The 12,171-nt window shown below is 38.6% G+C and overlaps 1 protein-coding gene across 1 annotated transcript in view; it reads left to right on the plus strand.

Moving 5' to 3' along the window:
* Nucleotides 1-245: 245 nt before the first annotated feature.
* The window catches only part of CFAP44 (cilia and flagella associated protein 44), a 41,125-nt gene continuing 29,199 nt past the window's right edge, over nucleotides 246-12,171 (plus strand). Inside the window, exons 1-8 of the mRNA XM_083855775.1 lie at nucleotides 246-396; nucleotides 4,977-5,044; nucleotides 6,701-6,878; nucleotides 7,899-8,061; nucleotides 9,067-9,169; nucleotides 9,501-9,717; nucleotides 11,178-11,292; nucleotides 11,797-11,961. Of these exons, the coding sequence (XP_083711901.1) occupies nucleotides 5,002-5,044; nucleotides 6,701-6,878; nucleotides 7,899-8,061; nucleotides 9,067-9,169; nucleotides 9,501-9,717; nucleotides 11,178-11,292; nucleotides 11,797-11,961 (984 nt within the window). The 5' untranslated portion in view covers nucleotides 246-396; nucleotides 4,977-5,001. The remainder of the gene's footprint in view (nucleotides 397-4,976; nucleotides 5,045-6,700; nucleotides 6,879-7,898; nucleotides 8,062-9,066; nucleotides 9,170-9,500; nucleotides 9,718-11,177; nucleotides 11,293-11,796; nucleotides 11,962-12,171) is intronic.

Below are 12,171 nucleotides of genomic sequence, written 5' to 3' on the forward strand. Positions count from 1 at the left end.
AGGACGGCGACCCCATCGCCTCCCTGGGCAGCCCATTCCAGCATCCATCATCCCTTCTGTGGAGAAATCCTTCCCAATGTCCAACCCAAACCTCCTCTGGCGCAGATCAAGATTGTCTCCTCTAAACCTGTCGCTAACTTAACTTTCCCGCTGAGTTCTGAAAGGACCGCAACCGCGGAGGTTACTTTAAAGACAAAAAAACCCGAACAACACAAAGTAAAACAACCAGCAGAGCCTACAATGGGCCCGGTACGGCTCGCTGGCTCCGCTCCCGCTGCGGTTGCCTGGAGACGGACGGGCGCGCCGGGCCCAGCGGGCCCTGGGACCGGGGCTGTGGGGAGGCCGCGGCCGCTCCGGGCTCAGGGACCCGGGGCCGTGGGGAGGCGCCGGGCTCAGGTACCGGGGGCTGTGGGGAAGCTCCGGGCACAGCCGCCGTGGGTTGTTCCCGGTAATCCCGCTCCTCACGCCCCCTCAGCCTCTGTGCCCCCCGGGCCCCTCTGTGCCCGCACCCTGGCATGGCCCCGCTGAGCCTCCCTCCCTCCCTCCCTGCCCTGCCCGCCCTGGAGCGCCCGGTGTCCCTTTCCTACCCTCTGCTCTCCCCGCCGAACAGGAATGAATGTTCCTGCAGCGGGGATAGACCGTCCCCTACTTTATCTGAAATGTGGGACTTGTTGGGTTTCCTTCGCCCTGTGCGAGGCGGTTAATTTTATTGCCTGTTGCATTTGTGGTAGTCCTCTCATTCATTTTTATGATTTATTTTTTTTTTTTTTTTAAAGTTAATAAGTAACTGGTGATGTCACCTGCTCTTATTTCGGCAGAGGGAAAACCCGGTAACCTTTATTCGAAGGGCAGGCTTTAATAGATTTGAAACTTTTGCTTGCAGGTGCAGAGACAGGATATGTGGATCATAGAGATCTTACTTAAGGTGTAAGATTGTAAATTGGAGTTAGGTTTATTTCTCCTAATCAAATAGGAAAATGCTTCTCATGTGTGCAACATAGTAATAGTGAGGAGAACAGTAGGAGGACTCTAGTCAATGTCATTTCTCTCTGATGAGGGAGAAGAGACAATAGGGCTGTGATAATGTGTCTAGATCCTGTTTTGTAGCTTTATCCTTGCTGTCTCTGTCTCTGACTAGTAAATAATTTATATACTTAACTGCTGTGAGAATTGATATCTTCTGTTATTTGCCTTGTCTCAAGTCTTCTAGCTGTTGTAAGAGGAGCCATATTGTCTAGTACTTTTTTTTTTAAATTGGGATCTTGTGTTGATTGCCTAAACTGACTTGTGTTACTAATTTTCTAGTGCTGATGGATAATGATATACAGACAGTGCTGGTTTCTATGCCTGATTGACACTCAGATATTTTTCTTTCTGTATATAAACACTATGAGACTTTAATATTTTTTAAATTAAACTAAGATTTCTTGCTTGCCCATTTTGCCCTCATCAGTGACCCAGTAAATTGCTGATGTACTCTGATGTGGTCTGGAGGCAAAAAGGAGTGCTGAGAGAGATGTTTGATGGTCTGTCTGTCCTTTTTCAAAAAGAAATGAAAGATACAGAAAAAAGTGCTGAGGGGACCGTAATTGAAAGTGAGTTAAAGAAATACGACTTGGCAGATGGGAAGAAACCTGACACATCCAAAGCAGAGCTAGACTTGAAATGCCTCACCCTGGAAGAGATGATCAGTATGGAATTCCTCATGGCAGACACCCCTCACAATACCCAAATGCTGCAGCTCTGTTTTAGAGCAATGCTACCCCCAGGTCAGAAAGAGCAGAGAGTGCAGCCTGGGAGGCTCCTCACACTGCAGTGCTCACAGGAGTCAGCACTGGAAGTCCTGGGACAAATTGAGTTCCTTCGCGTGGAATGAAAACCACTAATGGAAAGACCAAGTGTCTTTTTTTTTTTTTTTTTTTTTTTTTTTTTTTCCAAAAGTCCACCAGTGGGTAAAACTTTTCTATGAAAAATTAACACATTTTGGAATGAACCAAAAAACTAAAATCTTGCAGAAGTAGCACAATGTAGAGATAGTTTTTTAATCTCTTGGTTATTGCTGGTACTTTTAGCACTGCAGTTTTATTCTGCAGTAATAGTTTCCTATTTCTACATAAACTGAATTAGTGGTCAGAACTGATGATCACTCTTCTGTGGATATAAAATCTGATAGGAGATGTCATTTAAGCACACTTAAACAGTTAATGGTGGGGCAGAGACAGCCTGAAATAACTGTTAGATATGTTCTGTTTTCTAAAGTAAAACTGTGGGCTGCATTTTGATCATTATTTAATTTCATGTATTTTATGCAGTTAAGGTGTCAGTCACAGGGTTTATGAAGGCAAGAACTGCATTTATGAGGCTTACACTTTCAAACAACTTTTTTTCTGGAGAGAAGAAAAATGTAGGATGACAAAATAGAAAGAAAGTGGTGTCATCTCACTGAATTTGTTTACGTGTTAGCAAATAAACACTCATTTGATTTAATTATGTTGTATTTTGAATAAATGAAAACTGTCCAAGATGAGAAATCACTTAATGTCCAAATTTACTGACAATTTTTGAGAGACCTCCATAAATAAAGATTCTGTGTGGCAGCAAAACTGACAAAAACATTTTAGTTTTGAAATAACTGAAGTAATATAACTGAATGAACACATTTCTCCATTCTGCAGCTTTTGAGAACATAGCTAAGAAAAAGGGAATTTGAAAGAAAATAATAAAAAAATTGGCTGAAATTCCCAGATTGTAGTACTGTCAATTGAAACAAGGATAACCTGAAATCAGTCCTGACTTGAATGAGTTCCTGAGTTCTTGGAAATGATGAAACTGATGCGGATGTGGCACAGTATTTCAAGTCAGAGTCTTGATTTACTAGGACTAGGAGAAAAATATACTGCCCTGGTCAGGTATTGGCAGAAAAATTATGATTGCTGACTTGTCTTTTTTCTCAGTAGACTTGTCACCCCAGTTCTACTTGTCACTGTCTCAGTTTTCAGTATCAAAAGGCTTAAATCTTTCTGATTTAGGAAATCTGTCACAAAAATCCCTGCCAGCTCCCTCCCAGGAAAATAAAATCAACTTTCAGAGTGGTGCCTGCCTTTGTCATGGTGAGCTTGCACATGAGTTTTCTGGATCAGCCGACTCCCAAAACCCAGAATCTGCAGCCAAAGTAGACATGTTACCCCCTTGAGCCTCTTCTGGGTCCTTAAATTCAAAATTTGCTTTGGCACAGTGCTTGAATGCCATCCCAAAAATGTGCACAGTGGACATGGCAGTATTTTTCTTTAACTAGAACCCAGATATCAACGCAAGTGGAAATGTTCATATCCTCTTTCAGCCTAAAGCATTTTCCAGATAGGAATTAATTTATAATGAAAACTATGATAGTCTTAATTTTGAGAAGATAAATGACTGCTAATTAGTTACAATAATTTGAAATCTTATAGCTCTTTTCTCTGTGGATATCAAAACATTTCGCTAAGATGGGTAAGTGTTATTATCTAATTTTTCACAGGAGATAACTGAGACAGCCAGAGGTGAAATGGCTGATACAAATTGTACACGTCATTACTGGGTTTGGAATTAGAATTCAGGTCTCTGAACACTCCACTATCTAGTTATGCAAATAGTCTATAACTATTTCTTCAACTTCAGTGATATCAGTTGTGTTACCCCATTAAAAACCCAAGAATTTAATTTAAATATATTTGAGATAAATTGAAATTGTTTTCATTTGTTTTCAAAATGTAAAACTTTCTGCTTGTCTATTTTCAAGTTTTTCTCAGCACTCTTAAGGGATAAAAGCTTATTTGTAATTCTTATGTGAAATTATGCAGGAAAGTCAGATTCTGTCAGATATTCAGGACTTTGGGATGAAGGTTGGCTATGTAATAACAAGAATGACTTCTTTCTTTGTCCTCCTTGTCCTTCTCATGGGTGGCATTGTGTTAGGACACTTTGCCTTTCCGGAAATATTGGAAAAGCCTGAAATTCCTCAAAATATTTTTTCCAAGCGGATTCTGACCCAAAGCTGGAAACAGGAAATGCATTTTTAGGGACTTCTTAGTGGTATCAAAGTCATGATTACAAATGAAGATTTGCTTACATTCTGCCCATATTTCTTATTCTGAGTATTTATGTTTCTTTATATACAACTTCTGAATTTTCTGATTTCAGATAGTTTTTTTAATGCTGTAATATTGATACAAAGTTGCTTCAATGTGCATTTTAAGGTGTTTCATTTGGAAATGGAGAACACATATGAAATCAAAAGGCAGAAAAAATTTAGAGTAAGAGCAATGCTTATGGTTTTTTGCTTCTTTTTGAGACTTTTGTAAAAAATGTGATTGGTTTTTATATGACAAATTTTGACCTTTTCCACTTCGGAGGACAATAGTTAAACTGGTGAAACTAGTGAAAATTGAAGCACCCTGAAAAAGATGAAAATCATGTGAGGGAGGGGTGTTATTAAGCAGTTTAATTTTAAAAAAATTGTGTTAACTTTTAAAATTTGTTTTTAATTATCATAAAATCTTTTGAAGAAAGTCCTTTTTTTTCTTAAAGATTCATCTCTCTTGCTTTTCCATTCAAGATATTAGGTGATCTCAGAATGTCTGTCTCAGGATGTTTTTGTGAAGGCTACCACAAAGGTGAAGGAATAGCCTTGTTGTCTCACAAGCAGACCTCATCTGAGTATATTAAAGAGAAGCTCAACACAGTTAAATCAGTTCCCACTATTACACAGTGTTTAGATGAAAGTCTTGCTGTAGCAATTTATTCAGAGCCTGGAGTCCTAAAACCTGAGCCAATTAATTCACTACAAAGTAGGATATATCTTTGGGTTATCCATATTTGTGTACAGGCAGAAGACAAATAGCATCTTCGGGAGCCTCAAAGCATTTGAGAGGAAATGAAAATGGTCTAAATGGCAAATAAAGGCAACAATACTAAAGGTTTGTCTTTACAACTGCCAGGGAGAGAGGACATCCATCTTTTACAATGGAGCAGGAACCAGGAAAAGAGGCACAGGCACATCCCAGTGGTGAGTATTTCCCCATTAAATAGTGATTTCAGTACTTAACCTACAATAACTTCTGGCTTCTTCCACCATTCACCCCTTTCTTACTTTATGTCCAATTCCTGCTCTTGGTGTTACCAAATTTTATTTTTACTCTGGTAATAGTGGAGTTCTTGACTAAGCACTGTGCCTGCTGTTCCTCCTGTGCCTCGGCTCTCAAAGCCCCTCCCCTGAAAATTTTTGCTGCTTAGACCTGTCTCTGTAGCTAATACTGAAATCGGATTTTTAACTCCACCAGACTTTTTCAGTCAGAGGCCAGTATTTTTCTTTAAAACATATTTTTAATCTTGAAATGACTGTCCAGTGTCTATTTTGAGTGTCCTGCATGTCATCTAACACACAAGATCCAGGTAGCATGAATAACAAATCCATTTTAGAAGGACTTTTTGATGCATTGCTGCATTACTTTTGGTATTTGTTTGATCTTCCTATTACACCTTTTTTCTGTTATAGGATGTGTTTGTTTCTTTCCTTCCCCTAAGTTTTAAATTGCTGTTTTTTGGAAGCAAACTTCTTACACTTAATGCTAAACAGCAGGAAGTCTGCTGTTGGACAGAGGAGGTCCTTTTACTACTACAGAACTCTGTATTTATTTAATATGACATGCATGAGCAAATTAGTCAAAAGCATTCATACCTAAGAGGGTGATCCCAATTATACTTTGCAAAAGAAAACAAAACTAGTGTTTCAAAGGAATCATCAACAGCAGAGGAACAGGAGGAAGAAGGGGAGCAACTGGAATCAGACATTGAGAGCATTGCTGAGAACTGGTGTCCACTGAGGAGATGTTGGCACAAACTTAAAACCCCCAGTACTTTCTAGCTTTCATTGGTTTTACTGTTATTATTAGGAACAGCTTAACAACCTCAGACTGTACTCAGTTACAGTGATTGAGTATTTCTGCTCCCTTTCAGTTGGCTTAGCTTTGCTCTTTGCCTGGCTGGTTTCTGCCCCTTTGCTTGCTTCTCATGGCTCACCTAGGAGAGAAAACAGTCCAGACAGCATGAAATGCTTACAAAGTAAATTTAAGATAACTAACTGTAAACTACTTTTAACGAGTGCTTATGACTAGTTGGAATTGAAGTTGACAGTATTGAGCATTGCAATCCAGTGAGGAACTACACTGGGTCACACATTAGCAGTTTGCTTTCTTGAGGACAGTGGTGTCTTCTGGTAGTCCATTATATGTGGTTTTATTAATTGTTTTGTGTAACAATATGCATTCAATAACTACTGAAAAGAGACACTTTAAAATTTGTTTGGTTTCTAAAGTGGAGACCTAAATACCAAGTGAACCTTAACTGAATTGCTTTGGTAAATCTGAAAATTTTAAACCCAGTATTTTTCAAATGGTCTCAAAATTTTTCCCATTTAAATTCTTCAGTTTTCAATACTTACTTTGAAGTTTTTTAAAAGCCTAAGGGAGTATTTGTTGCAGACAGTTCCAGAACAAGTAGTTACTAAGACTTAGGACCCTTGTTTTGAGCTATGAAGTATTGATTGCTCTGTCAAAGGAGGCAAAGAATTGTGACTCCTTCCCTTTTACAGTTAGGTACGAATATCAGAACTAACCCAAAATGTATGGTGAATATGAATTTCTGTTATGTTCCCACTTCTGAGGTGCAGAAAGCAATTTGGATAAAGAAGATAGTCAAGTACCCTCAGAATCACAAAAAAGGCCTGAGAAGGTAAAAAAGAGAAGAATCTCAGAATCCTTCTTCTACTCATATGAAGATGTATATTCAGGCCCATATGCCACTGATGACACTGAGATATCCACTGACCTTCTTATTTTGAAGTATCCTTTCCTTTGGGCTTGTGCAAATTCAAAGTTAATGATATTTTTTATGTGTTCTCAAGATTGTTCTCAAATTTGAAGTAGCCTATGTGGCATTAGTGGGATACCTTTGGTTGAGACACAGGTAAAAATCTTGGCCAGCTATTCTGGGTTCTAGGCAAATTTAATCTTAAGTTTTGTCTTGACCTCATAAACATTTCTTACTGGGTGTAGTGTTTACTAGCATAAGTACTCCTGTAGAACTAGATCATGGAGAGGCTGGTGGGACCAGGCAGAAGAATGATATAAAAATATGCCCTGCAAAGCTCTCCCTTTCTCTGTAGCCACACTGGTGTTCCCCAAGAAGCTGAGGGGAGGGCAGAAGAGCTCCTGTGTACCTCATAAGGGAGAAGTGGGAAAGGAACCAGGTAGATTTGGATTCTGGTCCTTGGAAGATCGAAACTAGTAGAATGAAGGAAGTGGTGCCCATCAGTTAAGTGCTACAATAAACACTTTGGTAGGTATGGTCAAATAGGGTAGGATATGATATGTGACTTTCATATATGCTGGTGATTTTCTCTGCAGACATGGTTCAGTTGCTGTTGAAGACTGGATTTTCCCTTTTTTACATCTGCCTGTAAAAAATTAAGAAGTGAGCTTGAAAACTTGCTTGGTTTGATCTCTTATCTGTAGAACAGTTCCTGGTAATCTGATGCACATCTTTTGCATTTTGTCTGAAAAGAGAACACAGACAAAATACGAATTCCTTGCAGCTCCGAACGATCCAATAGAAACAAGAGTTGTGCCCATAGTGGAGATGAAAAGAAGGGATAAGAACTTTAGATGGCCTTTACTTGTGCCTTCTTTTCAGTTATAGAGTCAAGATATATTTAACTTTCACTGTATACTGAAAAAAATTATCTCCTGCCATCAGGCTTAGTCACTAGTTTCAGTATTCCCATTTCAGTTTCTGTTTAAGCATTTCTATCCACTTAGTAAACTGTCTAGTGTCTAATCTTTTCCTTATTGGACTGTTTCCAGACATTCTTTTGGATATGACTGTACCAGACCAGTAAACCTGATGATAATGGACAGACAAACTGTGGGGTATATAGCAGGCAACCAGGTGGTGCTCCAGAACCTGAGAACTAAGTATCAGAAATACGTCCGGAGCAGCTGTGGCGGTGGAATTGGGTTTATCACAGTATGGCTTTTGTTTCTTGTTTAAGAACTTTAGTCGCTTTCTAGGGAAAAAACGTTTGCTTGGTTGTGGTTGCCAGATATGAGAGACTTCTACATTTGCACATGCATATACATTAGAAAATATGGTATTGATTAAGGAATGTGTGGACCATGCAGCATGGGCTTCTCATCCCATCAATATAATTGGCAGAAAACAAGTATCTACACACCTTAGTCCCAGGCTCAGTTACCTAAAAGGACTGACAAGTCCAGCTGGGATTAATTTTTAGCACTTTTACATTATTATTTAAATCTTTTGGCTCATAGCAATTTTTTTTTTCAACACTTCATCTGTCCTAATCACAACTGATACTAATATAGAATCTTACTTGCAGTTAAAATGTAGAAAATCAAGCTCCCACACAAATTAAGAGAAAAAGTATCTGGTTTCACTCTAATAAACTTATCAAGAGCTTGGAGTCTCAAGTTCTGTCTCTGAATTTGAAGCACCTTACCTTGTGAAAGCTCTGCCGTCTCTCAGTTTTATTGCACATGAGGGAGGCTTTCGGACTACCAGCCTCAGACTGTCCTGCCTCATTGTAAACAGCCTTTTCTGGGGAATCAGTGTACATTTTTACACCTTCAGAGTAGTGTCATTTAGGATGGCTTTTCTGCAGCTGTCTGCTGCAGTAGATGACTGCTGACACAAATGCTGCTATGGAAAGATTAGCTAGTGGGTTGAGTGAGGTAGGAATAATAAAAGGATGCATCACAAGGCAGGTTGTTTCACTGTTTCTCATGATTCTGCAATATATGTGTGATATACCATTTTGTATGCATAGTGGATTCATTCTGATATTGAACAATATGTTGGCAGTTGTTCAGAATAAGCACACAGAACAATGCAATCTAGTATTTATGGCAGTATGTTTTGACTAATGAGTGAGTGAACACAATAACTCAATAATTAGCAAGGTAAAAGCAAAGGTGTTATTGCAGCGTGCTACAGGACTTCTGCTTTTTCAAGGCACACCCTAATAAGGAGTACTTTGCAGTAGGAGAAAAAGGAAAGAAGCCAAACATTGTGATCTACACATATCCTTCAGTGAGGCCCTACAGAATATTGAAAGGTAGTGTAAAAAGTTCTGTTTTCATTTTATACAGATGGACTAGTGTTTAAAGATCCCAGCAGATGGAGTAGTGGATCATTTTTAGTTTAGAAGGAAATGGGATCTTTTGGTCCTTCACAGCAGAAATAGAACACTAATAAAACACTGGTTTCAAGTTTTTTCATTATTGCATGGGAAGGAACTCTTACTTGATAGAGATAGCCAACCTAAAGACATTACTTATTGAAAAAAGAAATAATTTCAGTGAAAGTTGAGCTCCTTCTGAGTGGATTTTTGTGTTGTTTCTACCTCTTTCCTATGATTGTGTACTGGGGCTTGTACATTTCTTTAGGTGGAACAGAGGTAGCCTATGTTTTTGGTGATTTCAACTGTACTGGCACTTTGCTGGCCAGTGTTGGGAGCAGCCCTGACTACATGTTGACTATCTGGGACTGGAAACAAGAAGAGACTCTGTTGAGGTCAAAAGCTTTTGCACAGGATGTGTACAAGGTCATGTTTTCTGCTGAGAATGAAGAGCATCTTACTTCAGCTGGATCAGGACACATCAGGTAGGTTTGCTGATTAGGATTAATACATAATACCTCTGCAGTCATAATGCATAGGAGATTACTCACAGGAATGTATTATTAGCAAATGTACTAATGAGGAATGCTATATTAGCTGGCCCTTACTACTACAAAAATGACGAATTTCAAATCCTTCAGCCGGTCAAACAAATCTTTCAATATCTTTGTTGTCCAAATAGGATGATGCTTGATGTTAAATGTCAATACCTCTGGCTCCATTCTTGTGATCTCAACAAATGCTGGGAAAAAGTAATGAAAAATACTTATATATACATGTCTTCTAGCTGGTACCATAGGAGATATGCCTTCTGTGCCTTCTGGGCTCTCTACCTTTGATTTCCTGAGCTCAATTTCAAGCTTTGATTTCAAGAGCTCTGCTCTTTGGACAACCATTAGAGCTGGTCACCAAGTCATGGATCAGAAATCCTCTGATCACACCAAAAGCCTACAAAAGTTGTTTCCATACATTCCCTTCCCTGCTAAGTTCTGGATCCTTTTATAAAAAACAGCTAAACACCAAACAGCTTTAAACTTTCTTTTTGTGTTCTGTGTTTATCCAGTACTTGAATATTAACACAGCAGATACTTATGCTATGAGTGGGATTCTGTTGTAATAAAAATTATATCTTTATAATGTGTCTAAAGTTTCTTTGAATTTTAGTGGGGAAATCAGATCAAAATCTGAGATTTACTTTACAGTTTGGTTGCAAGGTGGGTCTGAAATAGCAAATGTTTTATTTAGACACAGAACAAATGTGGTTTAGAATGCATTATTTATGTAAATCTGACAAAACTAAATATTTTACGAACTTTTCTTTGATCTAAAATACTACAAATAAACTCTAACATAACTTTTCTTACATGATAAATGTAACCTTTCACCTAAATGTTGACTCAAATTATAATTTCCAACAGTTATCTTAAAAGTAATGTCTCCTGCACACACAGGAGACGTTAATATTTAGGATAAAACCTTTGGCTCAGTGAGATTTTATAGTACAATTTTATTCCACAAGAGGACTTGGATGACATTCAGTGAAGACCTCAGTCCATTGGATTTACAAAACTGGGCATCATATGCTCCACAGCAATAATAAAATAGGAATCCCTAACTATGTGTATGGGTTATAGCTGGAAAAATATAGTTGTGGATTTTACACTTCTTAATTTTAAATAGTAGTTTAGTCTTCACTCTGCCTATTCCAAATCCTTTTCCTAGGTCTTTCATAGGAGTAGTACAGGGAAATATTTGTGTAGTTGTAAAGCTTTATGTCATTTTCAAAAGACAAAACCCCCAAGTTCTCCTGCAAAAAAGAGTAATACATGAGCAGCCCTTGCCTCATGGCAAGGCATGCCTGAGAAGAGTATTGCAATGTCTAAGAGGAACTGAAAGGTGTTTAGGAAATCTTGTATCAGAGAGAGGTGTGTTTTTCTGTACTCAGGTTCTGGAAGATGGCTCTCACGTTAACTGGTCTCAAGTTACAAGGAGCTTTGGGCAGGTTTGGAAAAACAGCAGTGTCTGATATTATAGGTTTTGTGGAGCTCCCTGATGGGAAGGTAAGAAAACGTGACAAAAAGAAAAAATATTATGTACCCTTTTAGGCTTTGATATAAAGTCTGCTTGTAAGTTAGGCTTTGTAAGTTAAAAATGTTTTTAATAAGGCCCGTGATGCACTGTTCTGAGAAGAAAACATTGCCATCAATTTGCCCAAACCCTGTCTTGCTTTGTAATAATTGGCAAATAGTTAATGTTGTAATTCACAGAGAAAAGATCTGTGTTGGCTTAGAGCTGAGTGTCTTCTAATGTGAAAACATTCATGTACAGAAGTACAAAGAGACTGTTGGTCCCAATCTTCAACTATTTCAGTGCATGCAAATTATGTCCCATTGCTAAAAAGTTGAATCTCCTCAACCTTTACATATTCTCTTGCAAATGTCTGTACATTGCCATTGATTTCATGCTTTCATGGAAGGAAGCCATAAGTATTAACTGGGTTCTTGCCTGTATTTCTGCACGATTACGCGCAGGTGCTTATATACTTATCTTCATTTGCATTGAAGGTTGTCTCAGGAACTGAGTGGGGCAATTTGCTCCTTTGGGAAGGTGGCCTCATTAAAGTAGAGCTCTGTCAAGTTGGACACAAGCCCTGTCATGAGGGCCATATCAACCAGTTAGTTTTTGATGAAGGAGACCTTTACTCTGTTGGAAAAGATGGTTACATTCGGGTGAGTTTTTCTTTTGCTCTGCCTTTAGGTGCGCAAATGTATGGTCAGCTGGTAGATGTTACATGTTTCCTTTACCAGTTTTTGGAGGAATTTTCAGAGTGCAGTTTCTTTCTGAAAATTATTTTTTAGAACAAAGAAAATAAGAGCACATCTCCGTGGTGTACGTGTTTGAATTGGATAGCATGGCACACAGTTTTCCTTGTTTAATAG

Source organism: Zosterops lateralis (genome assembly GCF_965231275.1).
Source record: "Zosterops lateralis genome assembly, chromosome: 2".
NCBI classification, from domain to species: domain Eukaryota; kingdom Metazoa; phylum Chordata; class Aves; order Passeriformes; family Zosteropidae; genus Zosterops; species Zosterops lateralis.